Below are 27,642 nucleotides of genomic sequence, written 5' to 3'. Positions count from 1 at the left end.
AAGCTAATAGAATGGAGTCCCGATGGCTCTGTAGCATAAGCATTGGACTGCTAACCGCAAGATCAGCAGTTCAAACTCACCAACAGCTGCTTCCGTAAAGATTTCGTCTTTAAATCCTAGACATGGTTGCTATGAGTCTGAATCACTCTATGGCAGTAGTTTGGTTTGGTTTATCTAATGTCAGGTTGTTATTCCTGCTCATAATGGACTACTTAATAAATCTGCAATGGAAAACCCACCTTCCCTACCCCCATGCACAATCATACTTTTTGGACCCCTCAAGGCAGCTGTTATACAGGTGGCAGGCGAGAGTACCCAGGCCTTTGTGACTGGGTAAATAAGTGCCAGGGCGGCCTGCAGATGGTTGTCGGCCGCCAATCAGGACTCGGAGCTACAGAATTGCACCAATCAGAGATCAGAGTGTCCTCAACATGGGCCAATTAGGGGCTCGAGCTCCAGAACAGGGTGAGTCGCGGTCAGCAATCAATCAGAGAGGAGGAACTGACTACCTACGTCCAATCACAGACCTGTCAGGCCACGGGTGTGGGCGATGTGGGCGCCAGGCCCGCGGGCCAGCCAATCTACCGACGGGCGGCGGTCGTTGCTTGGAGGGAGCAGGGCACTAGGGTTGGGCGGAGCCTGTCCGTGCAGCTGAGCTGTCGGCGCTGTGAGGAGCAAAGCCAGGTGAGGGGCTGACGACCCTGGCCAGGGCGGGGATGGCTGCTGCGCGTTCCCAGGCGGCCGGAGGCGGGTGTTGAGGGGGCGCGCGGGGTCTCGGGCGGGGGCCTGAGCTAGGGCGTGCGGGGCGGGACAAGGTCACGGGATGCAGCCAGACCGACCCTCCGAGCGGCTTGATGTGCTGCATGTTGCGGCGGAGAGGTGAGAAACGGAGTAACGGGTTCCGAGATTTGGCCCAGGGCTGGAGTGAGAGACAGAGACAGAGACAGAGAGAGTGTGTGTGAGAGAGGACACTGTTGCCATGGCAACACATTTGCTCAAACTACCCTGGTCTCGGCGCTTCGACCCTTTTCCCCCACGAACGTACATTGAACCCTCCTCCAGCCCACCCGAGTCCCAGATGGCCTCCATCGTCCCTGGTTCTCTGGCAGCTAAAATGGGACCATCGCAGAGGTAAACCACTGGGGCATCTGCCTCTGCTCTGCTTTTCCTTCCTCCCATCGTCTCCGCTACCAGCAAAGGGATCAAGCTCGCCCTGCTACACTTGGTACTACAGGCCTTTATGGTTTGATCAGTTTGCAGAATGGTCCCAGCTAGGGCCCTGTGCGACTGCCCCCTTGCAGGGACTGGCACTGTAGAACTGCGTCTGCTTGAGGGGTGGGTTTTTAAAAAAACATCCAGCACGAAGCCATGTGCATAAGTGCCAGAGAATGGGATCTGACTCAATGAATAAAGCCCGCAATGACCGATTTCTGTAAATAAAAAGTGCATCTTAAAGCAAACGACATATATAATTATAAATTTTCTAGTAACCATATTAAAACACACAGGCTGAATATATCTTATTTAGCCTGGCGTATCTGAAATATTATGACGACTTGTAATCAGTATTAAAGTATCAGTGAGATATTTTCAATTCTTTCAAAAAAATTTGGGGTCAAAGTCTGAAGTATCTGTTTATACTTACAACACATTTTCAGTTGGACTGCTGAGTGGCCCCAAGTGTCTTGTGGCTGTTTTGAATTGCACAACCATAATGTGCGAGTTAAGGCCAAATACATGAAATCAAATTCACCAATATGCTTAGAAGTCCTCTTGCATGCAAGGAGGCACTGTACAGTGTGACTATAAAAATTATGAGTCATAGTCCTTTTCCACAGGGAGCTTCCAGTCTGGTTGAGGAGAAAACAAACATCTAAATGATTAAATAATAGTTTGTTGTTGCTAAGTGCCTTTAAATTAGTTCCGATGAGCAGCTGGTGGGTTTAAACAGCTGACCATGTGGTTCGAAGTCCTGTGCTGATCCTACAGTGCCACACCAGGAGTCCAAGTAATATTTTCGTGGCCATAATTCAGATGACTAAAAATTCTAAGAATACAAGGAGGAGATACTTCAGGCAAGTACAATAGGGAAAGATGAGCCTAGTCTTGAAAGATGGTTATGACCAAACTGCTGGAAAAGATGGGGAGGGTGTTTTGGTTGAATGAAACTGAACTTAGCTTCCTTTGTTTTTAGGATTGAATTCTTGCAGAGTCGTGAAGCTTTCAGACTGGAAAACGCTTTCCTCCTTCATTGATAATTCTCCACCATGATTCATAGCCTTTTCTTGATCAACTCTTCTGGGGATATTTTCCTGGAGAAACACTGGAAAAGTGTGGTCAGCCGTTCTGTTTGTGATTATTTTTTTGAGGCTCAAGAGAGAGCTACGGAGGCCGAAAATGTACCTCCGGTTATCCCTACCCCTCACCATTATCTTTTAAGTGTATACCGCCACAAGATCTTCTTTGTGGCTGTGATCCAGACAGAGGTCCCACCTCTATTTGTCATTGAGTTTCTTCATCGAGTTGTGGACACATTTCAGGTGCGTGAAGCAGAGGAGGTTCATCTATGTAAACTATAACGTGTCTTTATAGTTCTGTGTCCATTGTCTTCAGCTTCAATTAAGAAACTTTTAAAAGACACACACACACACATACATACACAACTCTGACATCACTCACTTCCTCTGCCATCTGATAGATAACATTCTTGTTCCTGTTTACCGAATTGGCTGAATCTAAAATGACAAGTTGAATGCTTTTGAACCTAGTGTATGAGAAAATCACCTTACGTGGTGTGATTGTGTTGTGTAGTCTTTTTATTTTGGAGATAGGAGTTGTCTCACTTTTTGGTTTCTAAATCAAGAGAAGTTTCTTTCTTTCTTTTTTTTTTTTAATAATAGATTTGGTGCTAACCATTGTAACGACTTTACTTTGAGCTGTATCAGTAAGTGGTAAACATGGAAAACTTTATAAAGGAAAAAGAAAAGAAAACTTAAGCAATGCTTGTTTTAACTGTCCATACTTCATCTTGGGTTTTGAGTGCTTATCCATAGCATGTGAGTGCTAATGATAAGCTCCAGTTATAAACATGAGCCTGGGAAATCTGTACCCTGAGAATTTCAATGGCACATTTTAAAACCAAAAATCAGCTGCCATTGAGTTAATTCTGACCCATAATGACCCTGTAGGAAAGAATAGAACTGCCCTAGAGGGTCTCCAAGGCTATTTTCTTTCCAGAAGCAGGCTGCCACATCTTTCTCCTTCAGAGCAGTTGGTGGGTTCAAACCTTCAGTTAATATCTGAGCGTTTAACTGCTGTGCCACCAGGGCTTCCTGTGACATAGCCCTGGGAGCCTGATAAGGGTCAGAAGGCCTGAGGGATAGAACAAAGTGGCTGCAGCCCGGTGTTTCATCACAGGTACTGACCTTCAGGGTGGCTGGACAGGGCATGAGGCAGCAGTGGCAGCCACTGCTCTGGGGCTGCAGCTAAGCCATGACAGTAGCAATAGGTGCATGCTCAACAACTCCCCACGTCCTGGTGCCCTACCAAGCAAGCCTCACAGACATACGTATATGCACACGGTTGCAGTGGCAGATGTTATGTAGAGCATACTTGTACTCAGCTTCTAACTGTTGTGGTTATTTGCATAACTCAAATGGTGAAAAAGAAATGGGGGCCCTTTGGTTTAACTTTTGTGTCATGTGAAATCATGAGTACAGAAATTATGGAGGTGGACAAGAAGTAAATGAGAATCCAGATATTACAATAAAAATTAAAAATCAAATCAAAGAGTCCTTTCATTTGCACTCATCACATGTCTGGAGTGACTCTCATCTGACGTGAACCAAAACATAGTTTGTACATTTTTCCCATAATTGCTCTCTAGCAGTACTATCATTCTGAAAGTCCCATACCCATGCAGCATCCTAGCCACTTCCCACATTGAAAATCTAAGATGTAAAATAAAAATTCCTGTAATTAACTAGAAATAGAGATCCTAGTTGTGATCTTAAATGTCCTAATTGTGCCGCCTTATGATTTCCACAGGTGATATTTTACCCCATTCTAAGATTAACAGTCCCTTTGGTGAAGGGTAACAGCTGCCTTATTTCACCACAGAAATATTATGTAACTTATTACAAGAGAGGAAGTGTGAGAAAATATGTTTAGTTGAAGCCACAGAGGAATTTGGGAAAACAGTGTAAAGTTGCTGTTATGGAAGTCTGAGACTTTAGAGCTTGTCATCTTGGAGGCATTTGTTAAAAGTAAATGATTTTAATATCTTCTCTGATAGATGCCCTCTCTGGCAACACTATTTTTCTAGTACTAGAGTATGACAGAAGAGTTCCAGCTATAGAATTGATAGCAAATTTGCTGTAGTACTTTATCATACTTGTATTTCCATCACTCAGTACACATTAGGCCTGATTTACAAAATCAAGTGAGATGTTTTGTTTATTTTTTAAAAGTAAACACACTCTTGGGAAGGAAACGTGTGATATTTTTTTTGTAGGGAATATTTTTTATTTTAGAAACATACTCCTGACTTCTCAGTGCATTCTTTAGGGTACTAGAATCCTTCTGATCATTGACATTATAGGATGTAATTTAGATCACATTTGGAGTGTTTGTTCAATTTCACATGTCATAATTCAAGGAGAATATTGAAAAGACTAAGCCTATTGAAGAAAGTATAATGTAGCACAACTATCTGGAAACCACACCGTAGCATGAACAGTGGAAGGATCTTGGGAGTTTAGCCCTTAGAAGAGAAAAAATGAAATGAAAACTTGTAGGACCAGATCCTTAACCTCTAGGAACATTCTTTCACTTACAATCTCAGAGTGATAAATACATATATTTTATCTTCATCAGGATTATTTTGGAGTCTGCTCAGAACCAGTAATCAAAGATAATGTTGTTGTGGTGTATGAGGTGTTAGAAGAGATGCTTGACAATGGATTTCCATTGGCCACCGAGTCGAACATCCTCAAAGAACTGATCAAGCCTCCCACTATCCTTCGGACAGTTGTCAACACCATAACAGGTATGGAGAAGGGGGAAACGAATGGAAAGCTGCTGCCCCTGTTGATGCCATCCTAGGTTTGGCTTAGTCTGATGGATAGCTTAGTCTGATATTGTGCATTGTTTTGAATGCATGTTTTTATGACTCTCAAATGATTAGGTTTTAAAATTTTGTGTTTTCAGTGTGACCTGAAATATTTTGTTATGGAGAAAATACCCTCCTGTAAAAATGAGCTCTTGTTTTTTTAAGTGACAGAATGAAGTGTTCTCTTATAAAAATAAGTTGTGATTTTTTTCTGTTACAGAAGAAATATATGATTTTACAAATGGATGAATGATGGATAGATACGATTTTTTAAAACCATACTGCCTACTATTTTAACCTTTTATCAATATTTTGTGAACAGTGGTGGTAGGTGGTGGTTATGTGCTGTGGAGTTTATTCCAACTCACAGTGACCCTAGATTGGTCTCCAAGGCTATAAGTTTTTATGGAAGCAAAAAACCTCATGTTCTTCCTAAGGAGCGGCTGGTAGATTTGAACTACTGACCTTGCAGTTAGCTGCCCAGTTTGTAACCCACTATACTACCAGTACTCCTTTGTCAGTATTACCCCATAATAATAATTACTCCTCACCATTTTTAATGACTCTTAGTTTTTCTACCATGTGGACTAGACTAAATTATTTATTCAGCCCTTGTTTATGATATTTCTGATCTTTTATTCTTTTTAAGTAACAAGGGATCAACATTCTCTTACTTATATATTTGTAATCACATCTAGGTGATTTCCTTTCAGTACCTTTCTAGAAATGGAGGTGCTGGTTCAAAGGGTATGACAAATTACTCTCTCAAAAAGCTTACCAAGCTCTACTTCTATACCAAGCTATAATTCCTGTGTACAGGAGCCAACGCTATTACTATTTCAATGGCTTTAACTTTGACAATTTGATAGATTTCAATGGCTTTAACTTTGACAATTTGATAAGATACCTTGTTATCTTCACACTCATGCTTTATTACTAAGAAGTTAAAACCTGTCATTAACTGTTTTTCTCTCTTGCAAATTATATTTTTTGTCCTTTGCCCATCTTTCTTTTGAGACACTTTTCTGTTTCACACTGATTTAAAATAATTTTTTTCATTTAAGTATATTAAACTATCATGTATATTGGAAATATTGGTGACAGCTTATAGGAGTACTTTATTGGCTTTGAATCTTCAAATAAAAAACATATTTTAAATACTATTTTTGTTAACAGATATTTTTCACATCTATCACTTGTCATTTAACATTATTCATAGTAGCTAGTCATATTTTAACCTTTTTTGGGGGTCAAATTCATTTAATTCCATTAAAGTTTTTACATCTTTAGGTCTTGCTGTATACATCAATAAGAATTTTTATGGAACTTGAAAAACTGATTAAAAAATAAATTAAAAGTATTTTTTAAAAGCCGTCAAGTTGACTTTGACTAATAGCAGTCCTATGATGGTAGTTGTTATGTGCCGTGGAGTCAGTTCTGACCCATAGCGACCCTGAATAGAGTTTCCGAGACTGTGAATCTTTACGGGAGCAGAAAGCCTCATCTTTCTCCCGCATAACCGCTGGTAGTTTTGAACTGCTGACCTTGAGGTTAGCAGCCCAATTCATAACCACTACACTACCAGCGCTCTGTATAACACCCCTATATAAGATAGAGTATAACTGCCCCATACAGTTTATAGGCTGTAAATCTTTACACAAACAGACTGCCACAGCTTTCTCCCACAGTTGTTGTTATTATGTGCCGTGGAGTCGGTTCCGACTCATAGAGACCCTGTACAGGGTTTCCGAGGCTGTAAATCTTTACGGGAGCAGAACGCCTCATCTTTCTCCCACGGAACAGCTGGTAGTTTCGAACTGTTGACCCTGAGGTTAGCAGCTCGATTCGTAACCACTACGCTACCAGAGCCCCTTACATAGAGCAGTGGTGAACTCAAGCTGGAAACCTTTTGGTTAGCAGCCAAGTGCTTAACTACTGTACCACCATGCCTTCTTAAATACTCAAGAATAGCAGGACAATTTTGGAAAATAATTATAAAAGGGTGGGAAGAATGTGTCTTGTTAACTATAAAGGCATACTAAGTTGTTATAGTAGAGGAGACAAAAGTAAATTCTTACATTAGGTGTGTTATTAGAACTGAGACAATGTTGAAAATGAATAAAATTTCAAAGAAGAGCAACAGAGAAAATGTGCCTACAGATACAAATGTATTATGAAGTTTTAGTAATTTTTAAAGTGTAGTATTGGCCTAGGAAGAGACAAATAGGTCACTGAGATAAAATAGAAAACCCAGAACCAGAGCCTTGCTTTCATAGGAATTTGGCATATGATAAATATGGTTATATGTCAAATAAGGGGCCAATTGTTAAATGTATTGGAAGAATTACCTTCAATATGGAAAAAAAAAATTAAGTTTAGGTCCCCTACTTCTTACCATACATTGAATAAATTCCAATTGGATTAAGGATTTAAACTCAAACTTTGCATTTATTCAAAGAAAAGAGTAGGAGAATGTCTTTTTTCTTCTTGAGAAAGAAAAGCCTTCTTTTAAAAAAAAGTGTATTTTCATCTAGTTCATTTATGGTTTTGTCTGGGATCTAAATGTTTAATTTGTCTGGAAATTGTCTTGGTATACAATAAAAGGTAAGGCTCTCTGTCTTTTTCTCTAAAATTGTCATTTAGATTTCTCATTACGAATATTGACTAATTTCTGTTCCCTTATTTTAAATGACATTTTATCTTGTACTAAGTCATCAGAATTTTTGGTCTGTAGGTTTTCCTGCACTGTGAAGATGCTGCTTTAATTATTATAGCTTGGTGATAATTAATTTGGTGGGTTTTAAAATATTCTTTGCTCAGCTTTAAGCCTTGAATGCTTTGTTAGTGCCTGAATTATTTATGAATATTTTGAAGTCATTTGAACTTGTATCTAATTTCAGTCCAGTAAAAGGTAGCTGGGAAGTACTATAGTGAATATGTGTGTGTGTGTTTTATTGCTTTCTTTCTTTCTTTTTAATATTGTGATTTAGGTGAAAGTTTACAGAACAAATTATTTTCCCATCCAGGAATTTATACACAGATTGTTCTGTGACCTTGGTTGCAATCCCCACAAAAGGTCAGTTTTCTCCTTATTTCCACCTTGTTGTTGTTGATAAGTGCTTTTGAATCTCTTCCGACTCATAGCGACCCTGTGTAGGATTTCCAAGGGTCAGCTGCTTGGTTTGAACTATCAACCTTATGGTTAGCAACCCAGTGCTTATCCTACAGCGCCATACAAGGACTCCCACCTTAGGTTCCCTGTTTTCAATTGCCCAATTTTCCTGCACCTTCTTGCCATCTTTATTTAGTTTTTAGGTAAATGGGTATTCCTCCAGGGTGTTACTAGTCACTTTATTGACTTGTCTTTTATGTGGCTGAAAGATGATCTCTGGGAGTGGCTCATTTTCAAGTTAGAATGATGTCAAAGGATAATAGTATTGAAGTTCCACCAGCTCTTTCAAAACAGCTGTTGAGTACCTTCGGTTCTGACTCATAGTGACCCTGTTTAGGATTTCCGAGGAGCTGCTGGTGGCTTGAACTGTCGACCTTGTGACTTGAAGTCCATTGTTGATCAGAACAGTAAGTCTAGATTATTTTGTGAATTTTAGATTTTGTTTTGTCTTTATCTCAACTTGATCCAGTACCATCTATTGTGATCCTGCTCAGAACAGTCAATGGTGGTAGTCAGGCAACCAGCTAGTTCTTTGGTCTCAGGCTAGTGGAGGTTGAGGTTCATGTTGTCTGTTAGCACTTAGGACAACTTGTTTCCTTAAGTCTTTGGGTTTCTTCCACTCTTCTTTGCTCCTGATAGAAAGAAATCAGTAGTTGTAATTTAGATAGCCACTTGCAAGCTTGTATAACCCTAGACACTGCTTACCAAAGTAAGATGTAAAACTGTAACTTTATGAGCTGTTATGCCAGCTGACCCAGGTCGAGCCCAGTGTCTCATTTCAGGAAGTGTTTGGTTTTGACTAAGGTTTTCCTGATTGTGGTCCCGTGTGCCCTATAACATACATGAATATACTTGTAGCATGTAGAAATATACATGTAGAAATATCCACTGCTGCTGCTGCTGTGTGCTGTCGAGTCAGTTCTGACTCACAGCGACCCTGTATAGGGTTTCTGAGGCTATAAATTGTTACGGGAGCAGAAAGCCTCATCTTTCTCCCACGAAGCAACTAGTGGATTTGAACCTCTTACCTTGCAGTTAGCAGCCCAGTGTGTAGCCAATTATGCTACCAGGGCTCCCTTTATCAACCCTATATATGCTCCTCTATATATATGGACTAAGATATGGTCTGTTCTGGAAAACGATCCATATATTTTAGAAAAGATTGAATCTGTATTGCTTTGGATGGAGTGTTGTGTATATGTCAATGAGGTCAAATTTGTTGTGCTCTTTAGATTTTCTGTATCTTCGTTGAGTTTCTTTACAGTTCTTTCCATTTTTGAAAGTGAGGTGTTAAAGTTTCTTATTGCTATTGTAAAACTATTTTTCTCTTCAATTTTGTTAGAATTTATGTGTTTTTGAGCTCTGTCACCACATAAATATTTATTATGGTTGTATCCTTTTGGTAGATTGATCCCTTAATCATTATATAGTTATTTCCTTGTATTTTACAATGGAGTTTGATTTAAAGTTTATTTTTTCAAAGATTAATATTGCCACTTCTCTTTTTGGGATACTGTTTGCTTGCTATATTTCTTACATCCTGTAATATTTAACATATTTATGTCTTTGTGTCCAAGATATGTGTCTTGTAGGCAACATATCGTTAGGTAGAGTTTTCTTTTTTTTGTCTATTCTGCCACTCTCTGTTCCTTGGCTGGTGCATTTAAACCATTTATGTTTAATGTGATTATAATTAGATAGGAATTTATGGCTGTCATTTTGTTATGCTCTGAGTGTGTGTGTTTTGATATTTTCTTTGTTCTGCTTAATTCTCTGTGCTGAGTTCTTTTTATTTATGGATTGCCCCTTCATCTCCTTCATTTTGTTAATTTTGTGTTTACTGAATCTTTTTAGTTTTCTTCTTCCTTTTGGTGAGTTGCTTATCTTATGGAGCCACTGTGTTCCCAATTTTCCAAAGTAGGAGAGACGAAGCCTAGCCATCTTGGCCTCCAAGGAGCACTCTGGTTGCACTTCTTCCAAAACAGATCTATTGGTTCTTTTGGCAGTCCATGGCACTTTCAGGACAGGGAGAATTGCTAGAGCTGTCCCATACTGTTTGGAGGGGCAGGGACACTTCAGATGGGACAGGGTATGAGGAGATAAAAGGGGGCTCCAACTGTAGTCCATCGTGGCCAGAGCTGCAGGAATAGGGGGAGCATGCCTCTAGTCATCAGGAATCTCCAGGGATATAGAGTGTGCCCCTAAAGTCACCAGGTGAGGTTGTCTCAGCACTTCCCATTGGCTGCAGTCAACAGTTGGGACCTGGGCCTGCTATAGTGTGAGGAGTTTGGTCTTGTAGGGAATCTTTTAACTCATGCATGTCACCCACCCGAATGGTCAGGGCAGTCCTTACTTCCTCCCTATTCTGTGAGTGCCAGGATCCGTAGAGCTCTTGCCCTCCTTCCTGTGCTTCCCTGCATTAGATCTGGATCAAGTTCCACTCACCTCGGTGTGTTCTTCCTTCGGTGTGTCTGCTCAGGTACTATTTTTTATTGGCGATGCTGTAAAATTGTCTATGTTTCACCTCCAGCATTGTTATGGGCTCAACTCAAGATGGCCACGCTGAGCCGGGATAGTTGACAGAGTTCCCCTGCTTCTTGTCTCTCTTCATTTGTGACATTGGTCCAGTTTCTCCTTCCAGTTGGTGTTTTATTGAATTTTTTATTCTTGCTCTTGATGTTCAGAGTTCTAGGATTGCCATCAGCATCTGCTTCACTTCATTTTCTAGAGCTTTGTTATAGAGGGACAGCATGATGGGTCTGACTAAGCTGCCCTCTTGACTCTTCTTAGTATTTCTTTCTTCCTTGACAGTAAAAATATCCAGGAAATGGAAAATGGGATTTGAATTTAAATTTAGTATAATATTTCAGAATTTCAGTATAAACTAAAACCCAGACTCACGACCATTGAGTTGATTTGGACTCACAGAGACCCTATATAGGGTTTAGAAACTATAAACATTAACAGAAGCAGACAATTTCATCTTTCTCCTGAGGAGTGGCCAGTGAGTTTGAACCACCAACCTTGAAGTTAGCAGACCAGCACCTAATTTTAAAAATATTTGGATGTGTCTGTGGGGAAGAACAAGTCAAGAAAATTTCTAACAATGCTCAAGGACAGGGAAGGATTTAATTTGTCTTACTTTCCTAAGTTTCCACGTGGCATCAGAAAAGGTCACATTGATGGATACATTTTAATATCTAGCAAAATGTACTTAAGAATCTACCATGAACTATTTTTACCCATGAAATTTTTATATCACTATGTAGATTACCACCCTTAATGAAAGTCAATATATTATTTAAACTGCATGCTATTGTGGAATTTGAGAGACTGAGTTCAGGTTACTTTCAAAACCAAAATATGATATCTGTTTCTCAGGTAACCTTTTTTATTAAGCCTTTCTCCTGCTTGAAGATACAGACCAAATGGTGACAGGGGGTCTTTAAAATAGACTAGGTTACATTGTATGGAAACTAAGAAAACTTTTATCTTCTGTTTGAAAAATTCTTCAATTGAGTGAGTAATGAAAGGCTCATACTTTGGACATATTGTCAGGAGGGAACAGTCGCTGGAGAAGGATGTCATGCTGGGTAAGATGGAGGGTCAGAAAAAAGAGGAAGACCCCCAACGAGATGGATCAGCCAGGTGGCGTCATTGATGGCGTCAAGTGTGGCAGCGGTAGTGAGGTTGGCCCAGGATCGGACATTGTTTTGTTCTGCTGTGCATGGGGTCGTTATGAGTAGGTTCCGACTCTATGGCACCTGACAACAACAACAACAACAGCAACAACAGAGGCTTCTTGGGATATGTTCTATGGTTATTAGTATCAAATTGGAATTAAAATGCAGTAATATTAATTTTCTCAGGTAGCACCAATGTGGGTGACCAACTTCCAACTGGGCAGCTGTCAGTGGTGCCTTGGCGACGGACTGGGGTGAAATATACCAACAATGAGGCCTATTTTGATGTGATTGAAGAAATTGACGCCATCATTGATAAATCAGGTGTGTACTTTCAAACTGTTCTAGGAACTATGAAAATAGAGAGATTCCTTTACTAGTATCAGATTTGTCTCCCATTCAAGAGCATTCATTTTAATTTAGTGTCTACTACTAGGCACTGAGAATAGATTTTCATATTATGTATGAAACAGACCAATGTTTATCTTATACTATTACTTTATTGATCTATTCTCTTGAATGAAGAAGAGCAGTAACAATACCAAAAGTCACTTACTGATTAAATTTCTTTTTTAAAAGCATTCTACCCCTGATGCTGGGGAGCGCAGTGGCTCCATATGACTGCGAACCACAGGTCTGCAGTTTTGAGCCCACCAGTTGCTCCACAGGAGACAGATAAGGCTTTCTGCTCCCACAAAGATTTAAAGCCTCAGAAACGATAAACAGGGTTGTTATGAGTCGGAAATGACTTGACAACACTTAACAACAACCCCCTGATTCTGGCAGAACTAAAGTTGGAATACAGAATTCAGGGAGTCGTCTTTTCTGTCTATTCTGAATTAGGTGAGAATGGCTATAAGTACAGTATATTAGGAAGTTCTTCATTTTAGGAAACTTTGTAATTCAACAAATGTTTTTTGAAAATTTGTTGTGCCCTGGGCACAGTGCTGGATATTGGTCATTTGATGATGAATATGATGTAATCTGTGGTCACAGGAAGCTTACCTAAAGCCTAGTTGAGAGAGACAGGTGAAAAGGTGGAACATAAGAAAGGTACCACACGCATCCTGAACAAAGATACAGAGAGGTGGTAATGCTAATGTTTCATTAGGAGAACATATAGCAGTTATTAAGAGCTCTATGGATTCAGGGGAAGGTATGTGTAGTCATTCTAAGACAAATGTTGTTAGAAAATAAAGGAGTTTGATATAACTGGACTGAAACACATAAAAAGAGAAAAATAAGGTATGGGACTTGCAAACTAAGTTGGCATAGCAGCTTTTTATATTGGCTAAAAACTGGAAATAACGTAAACATCCGTCAATAATAGAAAGGAGAAATAAATGTTGGTATGTGCCTGCAGAGGCATACTGTACAATAATAAAAAAAGAAATGACTACTAAAATAAACCCAACACCATGAATGAATCTCACAATGTTGAGTAAAATATAAATCCAGTTTCCAAATGCTATGTTGTTATTGTTGTTAAGTGCCGTCGAGTTGGTTCCGACCCATAGCGACCCTGCACAGGGTTTCCGAGGCTGTAAATTTTTATGGGAGCAGAAAGCCTCATCTTTCTCACACAGAGCATCTGGTAGTTTCGAACTGCTGATCTTGTGGTTCGCAGCTGGATTCGTAACCACTACGCTACCCGAGCTCCTTTAAAATGCTATATGTACAGTGATTAAATGTATCTGAAGTTTGAAAATAGGCATGGCTTAATCTAAGGTAATGTTGCTGTTGCTGTGTACCATCAAGTCAATTCTGACTCATACTGACCCTGCACAGAGTGTCCAGGGAGTAGCTGGTAGATTTGAACTACCAACTGTTTTGTTAGCAGTCCAGTACTTATCCTACAGTATCACACCAGGCCTCTAACCTAAGGTATTTGGAGTCAGAACTGTGGTTACCTTTTATAGTTGTTGTTGTTGTTAAGTGCCATCAAGTTGGTACCGACTCATAGCGACCCTGTATAGGGTTTCCAAGGAGCAGCTGGTGAGCTTGAACCACCGATCTTTAGTTCAAAGTGACCTTGCAGTGCAGTGCATTAACCCACAGCGATTTGGAATGAGGCAAAGATGTCTCATCTTGATGTGGGTGATATTCACATAGGTGTGCATTTTAGAAGTGAGGATGGTGAAGGACATTATGCTTGATAAAGTGGAGTGTCAACAAAAATGACATGGATGGACACAGTAACTTAAACACAGCAATGATTGTGAGGCTTTGACTGGACTCCTAACAGCAACATACTGTTTTTAAATTAATTGAAAAATGGATGTTATTGTTTTTTGTTTGTTTATAAATCAAGTTATGAGGTGTCTTATGTTTTACCTTGCATTACTAGGCCCTCGGGTCCTAGTAGCATCACACAGTGCTTCAGCATCTGGCTTCAACATCTTTACTGGGAACCAAAGATAGTGAAGTCACTGGCTGTTAAAAGTCACCCAGGAACCAGGGTGGGGGTGGCAAATTTTCAGAGCCAAGAGATGACCTATTCTCGGAGGAGGTGGGATTAACTGAAGGTGAGAAGGAGATCAGTCTGGTAGTGAGTCAGTCACAGCAAGATTTGGTGTAGTATCATTTCATTTCCTATCTGCTGGTTTTCCTTAGCTGTCTGTTGCTTGCCAGAGAGGACCCAGGCCTCTTGACAGCAGTCCCCAAGACCAGGTTCTTCAAAGGGAGGGGGTGCACAGTCTCCACTTGCACAGCCCTAGCCCCTCACACTTCACCAAGCTCCTCAAAGTGATACTGTGTCCCGCACCTGGGCCTGCAGCGCCAGAAGTCCCACGATCTGCGCAAAAGCAAAAAACGTTCTAATTGTTCGGAACATCAATGGCCCCGGAGGGGCAGATGGCTGAGAAGGTGCTGCTGAACAGTGTATAATCTGGCATTAGCTCCATGGGCCCAAGAGCAGAGATGGACACTTAGTTGTTGTTGTAAAGTGCCATCGAGTCGGTATCTAAACTCTGTATAGGGTTTCTGAGGAGCAGCTGGTGAGCTGGAACTGCTGACCTCACAGTTCAAACTGACCTTGCAGTCCAGCTCATTAGCCTGCAGTGCCACACCAGGAGGTGGACACTAAAGGAGCTAAAAAGAAACCCACATGGGGTGCAAGCAACACCTCCTTTAGTTCCCAGGTGCCACAACTACCTCTGGTCTTGCATTTGAGATTCTTTACTGTAAGGGTTAACATAGTGAAAAAAGTAAAACAAAGTGCAAACACCCTAGAATGGCCATATCATGAAGAACCCTGTATATTATTTAAGAAGGGAAGTTGTAACGATTGAAGAATTTTAAGCTGAAGAGTAACTTGATTAGGCTTGTAGTTTAGAGCTATCATTCTGAAAAGTAGCTTGAAACAGGTAAGACCAAAGGTAGAGAAAGCCTTTGGGAGGCTGTTGCTAAAATCCAGGCACAAAATATAGAAGTCTGTCTGGAAGTGAGGATGGAGAAGACTAGAGAGATTTGAGAGATCTTCCATATAAAAAAGAGAAATTGCTCACCAGACATGGAGACTTGGGGAATAGAGGTAGTTGTTTCTTCTGTGTTTCTGGCTTATAAGCAACAGGATGGAAAATATCATGATGCTGCAGAAAACAGAAGGCCCAGGAAGTAAGGGAATGAAGTCACTCTTTGCACGTGGAGTTTGAAGAGCCTCAGTAACTTCTAAGTGTAGACAGATGTCCATTAGGCAGGAATAAGATTAAACAGAAAATAAGATTAGGAAAGAAACTGCCATAATTGAAAGTTGAAGTGTTAGGGAGCAAGTAAAGCAACCCGGGGAAAGTGTGTAGAGCAAAAATGTAAGTTGGAACTATGAAAAAGCATAGGCATTTAAGAAAGGTGCAAAAAGAAAACCCGCGGAAGATACTGGAGGAGACTAGGAGGGAAAAAACTAGAGAGAGGTGAGGAAGAATGGTAAACAATGGAAAATGTTATAAGAAGTCCTACAGGATAAAGACCCCAAATCTCCATTCAGTTTAGCTGCATAGCTCATTGGTGACAGACAATAGGGAGAGCAGTTACTGAGAAGAGATTTTCTGAACCACTGATTAAAATGATGTTCTGTTTGATTCTGGTACTAGATTGAAAACTCCCTTAGGTTAAAAACTGTCTCATTAGTCTTTTGATCCCCATTACTTCATTGTAATGAAGTCTCATACTTGATATGTCATTGATAAATGCTTAAAAGAATGGACTAGATAAATGAATTGGTGGAAGGAAGAAAGGGAGAATAAAGAAAGGAAATCAATTAGTTGGGAAGAAAGAGGAAAGACGAGTGAGGGAAGGAAGGAGAAAATAATTGAACTGGGAAGGGCAGAGAAGTGCTCAATAATCTCTTTACCATCTATTTTGTCTTTTTTCTGTCTCAGGTTCCACAATTACTGCTGAGATCCAGGGGGTGATTGATGCATGTGTCAAGCTGACTGGAATGCCAGACCTTACACTTTCCTTCATGGTAAAACCCGAGATCAGAGATTTCGTTTGGGATTTGGGAAATGGAATATTTGGAATATTTCTAGAAAGACAGCATGATAAGAATGGAATAAAACAAGAAGAAATAAGGATAGTCACAAAGTTTCTATCAGGCTTGGATTTTCTGTAAATAACTGAAGAATGTGTGTGTGTGCATGTGAGCGAGTTTTCTATAAATAGCTGCTGAATGTGTGTGCATGTGTGTATGTTTACTAAAAACAGCACTGAAATTACTTCCCTGAAAGAAGTATGAGCGTTTCATTTCTACTTCTTGGTTTTTCTTGCTGGTGACTGTAGAACCCCAGGTTGTTGGATGACGTCAGCTTCCATCCCTGTGTTCGTTTCAAGCGCTGGGAATCTGAGCGTATCCTCTCTTTCATCCCTCCTGATGGAAACTTTCGCCTGCTCTCTTATCATGTCAGTGCGCAGAAGTAAGCAGCCCTTCAATTAAGAATGGGATCTGTGTATTATATATGTGTGTGGAAATAATATCCTCTAATGGGTTGGAGGAGTCCTGGTGTGGCGCTGTGGGTTAATGTGCCGACTGCAAAACCATTTGAAGTGCAAGGTTGGTGTTTCAAGCCCACCAGCTGCTCCTAGGTAACCCTCTACAGGGTTGCTATGGGTCAGAACCGACTCAATGGCACTTCACAACAACAACAACAACAATGGGTCAGAACTTAGGCTCTGGAGTTAGGCTACCTGGATTCATATTCCGGCTTCCATGTTTATTGCTTGTTATCCTCAGGTGCCCGAGTTCTTGGGTGTAAATTGACAATAAGCAAAGCACTTTTAACTAGAAGAGTCGAAGTAGTACTTATTACAAAGTAAATGCTCGTCAGTTTGCTGTTCTTTTTTAGTTTTTATTATATGTTTAAACAAAAACCATTTGTCTTGCTGTGGTGTCTTGCATGTTGCTGTGATGCTGGACGCTATGCCACCAATATTTCATATACCATCAGGGTTACCTGTGGTGCACAGCTTTCAGCGGAGCTTCCAGACCAGTTAGGAAAAAGAAAGAGACAGTCCACTTCTGAAATATTAGTCAGTGAAAGCCTTATGAAGCAGGGGAACATCGTCTAATATAGTGCAGGAAGATAAGCCCCTCACGTCAGAAGACATTCATCATGCAACTGTCAGCCTTAATGACGTACATACAGCAGATCTTTCAGGACCTTCATTTATTGATAAGCACAACTCAAAATGAAAAGCAACAGCTGAACCATCCATTAATAAGTGGAAGGTGGGATGTATGAAGTATGACTTCAGTAAAATTGGTAGTTGTCATGAGTGGAATGGACTGCATAAGGATTGATATCCTAGGCATTGTTGTTGTTGTTGTTGTTAGGTGCTATCGAATCAGTACTGACTCATAGTGACCCTACGTACAACAGAACGAAACACTGTCCAGTCCTGTGATAAACTCACAATCGTTGCTACACCTGACTCCATGGCTGCTACTGTGTCAATCTATCTCACTGAGCGGGGTCTTCCTCTTTTTCTCTGACCTTCCGCCTTACCCAACATGATATCCTTCTCCAGTAACTGGTCCCACCCAATAATATGTTCAAAGTATGAAAGATGAAGTCTGGCCATCCTGACCTCCAAGGAGCACTCTTGACTGTACTTATTCCAACACAGATCTGTTCATTCTTTTGGCAGTGCATGGAACTTACTTTCAGTATTCTCTTCCAACACCATAACTCAAACGCTTGAATTCTTTTGCGGTCTTCCTTATTCACTGTCCAGCTTCTGCATACATATGAGGCTATTGAAAGTATCATGGCTTGGGTCAGGCACACCTTAGTCCTCAAACTGACATCTTTGCTCTTTATTGCTTTATATAGGTCTTGTGCAGCAGATTTGCCTAATGCAATATGTCGTTTGATTGCTTGACTGCTGCTTCCATGAGTGTTGACAGTTTATCTGAGCAATAAGAACTCTTTGACAACTTCATTCTTCTCTCCATTTATATGGATGTTGCTTATTGGTCCAGTGGGGAGAATTTTTGTTTTCTTTACATTGAGATGCAACCCATACCGAAGGCTATGGCCTTTGCTCTTCATCAGTTATTATAGTAAGTTGTCTTAACTTTCAGCAAGCAAGGTTGTATCATCTGCATATCACAGGTTGTTTATGAGTCTTCCTCCAACTCTGATGCCACATTTTTTTCATAGAACCCAGCTTCTCGGATTATTGCTCAGCATACAGGTTGAATAAGTGTGGTGAAAGAATACAATCTTGTCACACACCAATCTTAATTTTAAACCATTCAGTGTTCCCATGTTCTGTTTGAACAATTGCTTCTTGGTCCAGGTACAGATTCTTCATGAGCACAATTAAGTGTTCCAGAATATTCATACTTTGCAATGTTGTCTATAGCTTGTCATGATCCATACAATCAAAAGTACAGGTAAACATCTTTCTGATATTTTCTGCTTTCAGTCAAGGTCCATCGGACATCAGCAATGATATCCCTTGTTCCACGGCCTCTTCTGAATCTGGCTTGAACCTCTGGAAGTTCTCTGTCAATGTATGATTGTGGCCATTTCTGTATTACCTTTAACAAAACTTTACTCGCATTGGATATCAAAGAGATTGTCTGATGATTTCCGCATTCTGTTGGGTCACCTGTCTTTGTAATGGGCACAAATATGGATCTCTTCCAATCAGTTGGCCAGATAATTGTCTTCCAAATTTCTTTGCAGAGATGAGTGAGTGCCTCCTCACTTTCTTGAAAGACTTGCAAGATTTCAATTTTGATTCCATGAATTCCTGGTGCCTTGTTCTTTGCCAATTCCTTCAATGCACTTTGGACTTCCTCCTTCAGTATCATTGGCTCTTGATCATATGGTACCTCTTGAAATGGTTGAACATTAACCATTTCCTTTTGGTACAATGACTCTGTGTATTCCATCCATCTTCTCTTGATGCTTTCTGCATCATTCAATAATTTGCCCAGAGAATCTTTCAATAGTGAAAGTCAAGGCTTGGAGTTTTTCTTCAGTTTCCCCAGCTTAAGAAATGCTAAACTTGTTCTTTCTTTTTGGTTTTCTGATTCCAGATCTAAACACATTTTGTTGTAATATTTGGCTTTATCTTCTGGAGCTGATCTTTGAAATTTTCTGTTCATCTCTTAGACCTCATTTCTTCCATTTGCTTTAGCATCTCTATGCTGAAGAGCAAGTTTCAGCGTCTCTTCTGACATGAATTTTGACCTTTTCCTTCTTTCTTGTCTTCTTAATGACTTAATGATGTATGATAGTAAGTACAAATGATTTGCTTCAAAATTATAGAAACCTTCAATAAAAAAAAAATATCAAAATATGAAGACAGATATCTTCCATCTAGTTCTATACACTTCTGAAGTGTATAGAGCTGTCTGTAACTCTTTCCTGAAGAATTCTTCACTCTTTGATTTATTGTGCGTCAAATGGCAGTTTTAGCAACCTTGAGGTACACACATTCTGTTCCTTTGAAATGTTCTTTGAGTTTTGGAAGCATAAAGAAGTCTAAAGGAGCAATATCAGAGCATGGTTGGTGTATTTGAATTATGGTGTTGACAAAGAATATTGAAAATACCATAGACTGCCAGAAGAACAAAGAAATCTGTCTTGGAAAAAGTACAGCCAGAATGCTTCTTAGAAATGAGGATGGTGAGACTTTGTCTCTCATACTTTGGACATATTTTCAAGAGAGACCAGTCCCTGGAAAAGGACATCATGCTTAGAAAAGTGGAGGGTCAGTGAAAAAGAGAAGAACCCCCAAATAAGATGGATTAACACAGTGGCAGCAACAATGGTCTTTCTTAAACACAACAATTGTGAAAATGGCTCAGGACCAGACAGTGTTTTGTTATGTTGTCCGTGTGCTCACTATGAGTCAGAACCAACTTAACAGCGCCTAACAACAAGAAGAAGGGCCAATGGGGGAAGGTTCCCAAACAAAATTTATGTAACATTATTTGCTACTTGAGGAATGAGTAAATGAATAAGATGGAAATTTTTACCAAGATGCAAAAAAAAAAAAAAAAAATTCCTCAGTTCAACTTTCTTGGTCTTTTTTTCTCACCAATGAAGTTATCAATTTTCTTAAAACTTCTTCCTAATAAACCCCCATGAACGTCCTATGTCAGTCTATCAAGATTACCCCTTTGGAGTCCTAAAAACAGTTGCCATGACTCTCTAACTGATTATTCTGCTTTGAATTTAAATGACCTAGCTGGTCCCCTCAGAATCCACTGTTTTGGTTACACCTTTCTCTCTGGATCATATTGATAAATCCAAGATTTGGCCCCAATTAGGGTATGTTCTAACTAATAGCTTCAGTATTGCTTAAAAGACTGATGGAAAGATCAACTCTTTGAACTAGCCGATTGTCATGCAATGTTTTGGCATCCATTTAGCCAAAAGCTTGCTTAGGCCAAGATGTTCACTTAAAATTGAAAATACCAAGCAATATGAGATCCCAACTTCAGTAGTTATCTCATAAATGGTAATTCTATGGTCATCTTCCACCGTAGAATTTCTGGACTTGAGTCCCAGTTTTGTTCATTTGTCAAAGTTGACAGTCTTCCTTCTTCTCTTGGCTTATCTTTTAGATTTTCTTGGTGTTGTTTAAAATACTTAATCCATCTAAAAATCTTTGTTTTATGTGGGGCAGTTTTCCTGTAAACTTGTTAAAAGCTTCAGTGTTTTGGGAAGATGTTTACTTTAGTTTTGTTAAAATTTGATTGTAGCTCTGAATGCAAAATAATTTTTTTTTTCTCCTGGCACACAAAATAGCTTTTGAAAAAAACATTTATTCTGAATTCATTGAAGGTTTACAGTTTTCCATTCAGCAGTGCATACCTATTCCATGTCATGTTATTGATTGCAATCCCCACATGTAACATCACTCACCCCACTTCCCACTGTGTTTCCTGTTTCTAATCCTCTTTCTTTCCTAACCTCTCCTTCTGAACTTTATCCTTGGGCAGATGCTACCCTTTTGATACCCAGTTGTTGATTGTTTTAAGGTGTATGTACCTCCCTAGTGTTGTTCACCTTATGTACCTGTTGGTTGTGTGGGTTGAAAATTTGAACCATTGGGGTGATAACAATAGTTTCAGGCCTGAAGGGTGACATAGTCTCTGGGGTTCTACCAGTCTTTATCTAACCAGCAAGCCTGGCCTTTTTAATAAAAATGATTCTGTGTTTTTTCCACATATGTCTCCTATTTTATCTGGGACCTTCTGTGATCCTTTAAGAGTGGTTGGTAGTAGTAGCTTGGCACCATCTAGTTCTGGTTTCTGGACCATGGAGGCAGAGGTCTACGCCATCCATTAGTTCTTTGGACTAATGATTTTTATGCCTTTTTGATTTTCTTCACTCGTGTTATATAAACAGGAAGAAAATATTTTTAAGGCATCCTAACGAAACTACTGATGTGCTGTGGGTTACTACACTGGACTGCAAGGTCACTTTGAGCCACAAGGTCAGGGGTTTGAACTCAACCAGTTGCTCTTCAGAAACCCGATACATGGGTTGCTATGGGTCGGAATCGACTCAACAGCACTTAACAACAACAGTGAAACTAAGACAAGTGCATTACAGAGAGAACTTGTCTATAGCCATCCTCTGAGACATGTCTAGATACATTTTGTTCGGAATAAATCTATACATGTATGAACTGGAACCCTAATAGAAATACTTTTTTGACTTAGCTTCCTGTAACTCTCTGAAATACAAGTAGTTGTTATTCACATGTCACAAATTTATAAATTACAACATAGAAATACGAAAGTAAGTCAAAAGTGTTATTACTGGCGTTCCAGTTCATGCACATATGGATTTATTCCAAACAGAGCATGTTTATACATCTTTCAGTGATAACACTTGTCTTAGTCTTATTGTTGTTGTTGTTGTCAGGTGCCATCGAGTCAGAACTGACTCATAGCGACCCCATGCACAGCAGAACGAAACAATGTCTGATCCTGGGCCAACCTCACTACCACTGCCACTCTTGACACCATCAATGATGCCACCTGGCCAATCCATCTCGTTAGGGGTCTTCCTCTTTTTCTCTGACCCTCCACCTTACCCAGCATGACATCCTTCTCCAGCGACTGAACCCTCCTGGCAATGTGTCAAAGTATGAGAGACGAAGCTTAGCCATCCTGGCCTCCAAGGAGCACTCTGGCTGCACCTTTTCCAAAACAGATCTCTTGGTTCTTTTGGCAGTCCATGGCACTTTTAGTATTCTCTTCCAACACCACAATACAAAGGCATCAATTCTTCTACGATCTTCCTTATTCACTGTCCAGCTTTCGCATCCATATGAGGTTATTAAAACTACTATGGCTTGGGTCAGGCGTACCTTAGTCCTCAAGCTGACATCTTTGCTCTTCAACACTTTAAAAAGGTCTTGTGCAGCAGATTTGCCCAATGCAATACGTCATCTGATCTCTTGACTGCAACTTCCATGAGTGTTGATAGTTGATCCAAGAAGAATGAAGTCCTTGACAACTTCAATCTTTTTTCCATTGATAAGAATGTTGTTTATTGGTCCAGTGGTGAGGATTTTTGTTTTTTTGACATTGAGATGCAATCCATACTGAAGGCTGTGCTCTTGATCTTCATCTGTAAATGTTTCAAGTCCTTTTCACTTTCAACAAGCAAGGTTGTATCATCTGCATATCACAGGTTGTTAACGAGTCTTCCTCCAATCCTGATACCACGTTTTTCTTCATAGAACCCAGCTTCTCGTATTATTTGCTCAGTATACAGGTTAAGTAAGTATGGAAAGAACACAACCTTGTCACACACCTTTCCCAATTTTAAAACATTCAGTGTTCCCATGCTCTGTTAGAACAACTGCTTCTTGGTTCAGGTACAGATTTCTCAGAAGCACAACTAAATTGTTCTGGAATACTCACACTTCTCAATGTTGTCCATAGCTTGTCATAATCCACGCAATCGAAAGCCTTTGTGTAGTCAATAAAGCACAGGTAAACATCTTTCTGATACTCTCTACTTTCAGCCAAGATCCATTGGACATCAGCAATGATATCGCTCGATCCACAGCTTTTTATTAGAGTGATCAATCCTGACTTTGCGCCTTTAAACTTGGTTTTGTTTTCAGAACTCAAAAAACATTTCAAAGGAGTATAGTTTGAGTCCCTCGTGGATGCCGATTCTCCTTATAGAAGAGTGGAGAGATCTTTGGGGAAGGGTTAGGAAGATGGAAACACCGCCTTCAGAAGTATACAGTTCTAGATGGAGGAGATGTCAAGAAACAATACCTTCTTGTTTGGATATTTTTGTTGAATAAAGATTTTTGTGATTTTGTATCAATGCTTTTTGATTACTGAGGCGGTTACTCATAATTTTTTATCATAGTGCCTTGCTTATAGTAGGTTTAGTATAGTCTTTGACTTTGTGGATTTCATTCAGAGTCATTAAAAGAGTTGGTGTGCTCACTACAACATGTTAGCTTTGAAAAAAGAAAAAAAAGATTACTGGGTTTTTGTTTTGTTTACTTAGTTAAGATACAGAGTAAAGTAGATAAGGAAGAAAAAACTGTTGGAGGTAGCATGATGTGAAAGGGGAAAATATTGCCATTTTCCTACACATTAATGAAATGGGCTTTTTGTTTCTTTCTCTTCCAGTCTGGTTGCAATTCCAGTATATGTCAAACATAGCATCAATTTCCGGGACAGTAGTTCACTTGGACGCTTTGAAATAACAGTGGGACCCAAACAGACCATGGGGAAGGCCATAGAAGGAGTGATTGTCACCAGCCAGATGCCCAAAGGGGTCCTGAATATGAGCCTCACTCCATCTCAGGGGATGCACACATTTGACCCAGTTACAAAGGTAGGGAGAATAAACAGGAAGCTGATATATTTTTTTTTTTACTAAACTGCTGGTATTTAGTAAAGTAGTTCTGCTGAAGCTCTCCACATAGACTTTGTACCTTACTTGGGGGTTCCATCCAAGAGACATTGCTGACTCATTACTGATTCTTTTGAGATGACATGGTATCACATAATTTTCTCTATTGAAAATCACCCTGTAGACAGATGCCCTTGAGTCTAGGGCTCAACCACCTCAAATGAAGGAGTCAAATAAAAGGCTGGTTTTTGTTTTTTGTTTTTTTTTTCGTTTTCTTTGAAGATGCTGTCTTGGGATGTAGGAAAAATAAATCCCCAAAAGCTACCAAGTTTAAAGGGGACCATGAGTCTTCAGGCTGGAGCTTCCAAACCGGATGAGAATCCCACAATTAACCTGCAATTTAAGATCCAGCAGCTGGCCATTTCTGGTAAGTTATCTACAGCCCAGGTGGGTTTGAAGACATAATGATGGTAATGGCTTTCTCCCATCTGCACAGACACGAGAAAGCCTTCTTCCCTATGTGTTCAAGTTTGGTTTTATTGTTGTTAGTTGTTGTAAAGTTAACTCTGATTCATGGTGACCGTATGTATACAGAACAAAACATTGCCCCGCCCTGTGCCATGTTACCTGCCGTGTCCGTTCATCTCATTGAGGACATGACCTGATATCCGTTACCTTGAGTTCATTACCTAATATGCTATCTGTAATCAAAACTTTTTCATAGCATTTTTCTGGGAGCTTACAGTCCTTGTCTTGAAAGTTGGCCTAAGTGATCTGATGAAAAGTAGCTAGGACACAAATGAGAAAGAAGTAATATTGGTAGACGAAAGTGCTACAGGCCATTGTTGGGTCATCCTGATGGTGGTGGTGTACCATGGAATTGGTTCTGACTCATAGCAACCCTGCATAGGGTTTTTGAGGCTGTAAATCTTTATGGGAGCAGAAAGCCTCATCTTTGTCCCATAGAACAGCTGGTAGTTTTGAACTGATGACCTTGAGAGTAGCAGCCAGCTGGTAACCACTATGCTACCAGAGCTCCTTTGGTTTATCCTAGGGCTGTTGATTTGTGGTTCCTAAGGTTTTCAGTATGGGCCTGCTTCTCTGTTCTTGGTTACTTAGAATAATTTGCTTCCTTCTTCAAGTTACAGAAAACTCACACATTTGCCTTTTGGATCATTTTGGGACTTTGGGGATCATACAGGTTGCTGCAGTGTCAGTCCATCTCATTAGGAGTCTTCCTTTTCTTCACTGACCCTCTACTTTGCCAAGCATGAGGTCCTTTTCCAGGGTCTGGTCCCTTCTGATAACATGTCCAGAGTACATGAGATGAAGTCTCGCCATCTTTGCTTCCGAAGAACGTTCTGACTGCACATATTCCAAGACAGATTTGTTTGTTCGTTTGACAGTGCACTTTAGTCCTCAAATTGACATCTTTGCTTTTGAACACCTTAAAGAGATCTTGTGCTGCAGATGTGCCTAATGTAATACGATGTTTGATTTCTTGACTGCTGCTTCTGTGAGTGTTGATTGTGGATCCAAGTAAAATGAAATCTTTTAACTACTTCAGTATTTTCTCTGTTTATCATATTCTTGTTTATTGATCCAGTTGTGAAGATTTTTGTTTTCTCTACGAACTTCAATTCAAACTGAAGACTACAATCTTTGATCTTCATCAGTATCTCAAGTCCTCTTCGCTTCCCACAAGCAAGGTTGTGTCATCTGCATATTGCAAGTTGTTAATGAGTCTTCCTCCAATCCTGATGTCATATTCTTCATATAATCCAGTATGCCATATCTAATATTTTCCAATATACTTTGTCGAATTTAAGTGACTAGAATTCATTTAAATGATAGGCTGTGTCATAGTTCTGGAGATCAGAAGTTCAGATGGACATGTTAGTTTGGGGTATGTTCCCTCTGCAGCTTCCAGCAGATTTTTTTCTCATCTCTCCCAGCTTCTGATAGTCCCTGGTATTTCTTGGCTTGTAGCTGATTTTCACAGTTACCTACCCCCTCTGTGCCACTTGTTTCTCTTATTTATGAGAATGTTGCTCAGGTTAGATTGGGACCTACCCTATGCACTAACTTAACTGATAATATCTGCAAAGACCCTGTTTCCAAATAAGGTCATGTTAACAAGTCTCAAGAGTTTGGACTTCAACATATCTTTTTTTGAGGAATGCAATTCAACACAGTCCTCACAGTTGGACCAATAAGCAACATCATGGTAAACACAGAAAGTTTTGAAGTTATCAGTGATTTTATTCTTCTTGACTCCACAGTCAGCACCCATAGAAGCATCAGTTAAGAAATCAAAAGAGGTATTGCACTGCTGCAAAAGAATTTTTTAAATGTTTCAAAACAAGGATGTCATTTTGAGGGCTAAGGTATACCTGACCTAGGTTTTGGTATTTTCAGTCACCTCATGTACATGCGAAAGCTGGACAATGAATAAGGAAGACTAGAGAAGAACTGATGCCTTTGAGTTATGGTGTTGGTGAAGAACATTGAATATATTATGAACTGCGAGAAGAGTGAAGAAATCTCGTTGGAAGAGATACAGTCAGAATGCTCCTCAGAAGCAAGGATGGCAAGACGTCACCTGCAGTGCTTTAGAATGCTATCAGGAGGGATCAGCCTTAGAGAAGGACAGGAAAAAAAGAGAAAGATCCTCAACGAAACAGACTGACTGACACTGCGGCTGCAACAATGGGCCAAACACAGCAATGATTTTGAGGACAGCGTAGGACTGGCGGTATTTCATTCTGTTGTGCATATGGTCACTCTGAGTCGGAACTCACTGAGCAACACCTTTCAACAACAATACATTCGACCCATAAAGTTATTATGAATAATTTAGTCATTGTTATTGCTGAATTTATTCATTCCAGTAACTTGAAAAAACATACAGTGGTCTGATTTTTCTCTTAACTATACTTCAGTCCGCATATAATTTTCTGCCTTTTCCACTTCAGGAACAGGTTTTCTAATCGGATAGCTTTTTGTTGGAGTAATTCTTTACTATCTGTGTATGTATTAAGAGTGAAGAACCTGGTTTGTTGTTGTTTCATATAAATGGTACAAATAAATAACGACATGTTTCTGGTTCATTTTAATAATGACTTGTATCCCACTGATCTCTTATCATTGAAATGAATCAAAACAATTATTCTATAAGTTTTCCTTTAAATAATGTTCCTGTCATATTCATCTTTCATTTCAGGACTCAAGGTGAATCGTCTGGATATGTATGGAGAAAAGTACAAACCCTTTAAGGGCATAAAATACATGACCAAAGCTGGAAAATTCCAAGTTCGAACCTGA

The 27,642-nt window shown here is 39.8% G+C and overlaps 1 protein-coding gene across 1 annotated transcript; it reads left to right on the top strand.

Annotated features, from left to right (window-relative positions):
* Positions 1-641: 641 nt before the first annotated feature.
* Positions 642-27,642, top strand: AP3M2 (adaptor-related protein complex 3, mu 2 subunit). The gene is made up of 9 exons (XM_006859928.1): positions 642-684; positions 2,195-2,540; positions 4,876-5,047; positions 12,152-12,289; positions 16,342-16,427; positions 16,742-16,875; positions 24,093-24,300; positions 24,601-24,745; positions 27,542-27,642. Exons 2-9 carry the CDS (start codon positions 2,268-2,270, stop codon positions 27,640-27,642), a joined length of 1,257 nt encoding a protein of 418 aa, XP_006859990.1. The 5' UTR covers positions 642-684; positions 2,195-2,267.

This window comes from Chrysochloris asiatica, unplaced genomic scaffold (genome assembly GCF_000296735.1).
Source record: "Chrysochloris asiatica unplaced genomic scaffold, ChrAsi1.0 scaffold00035, whole genome shotgun sequence".
Lineage (NCBI taxonomy): Eukaryota > Metazoa > Chordata > Mammalia > Afrosoricida > Chrysochloridae > Chrysochloris > Chrysochloris asiatica.
This window is presented reverse-complemented; position numbering and strand designations above follow the sequence as displayed.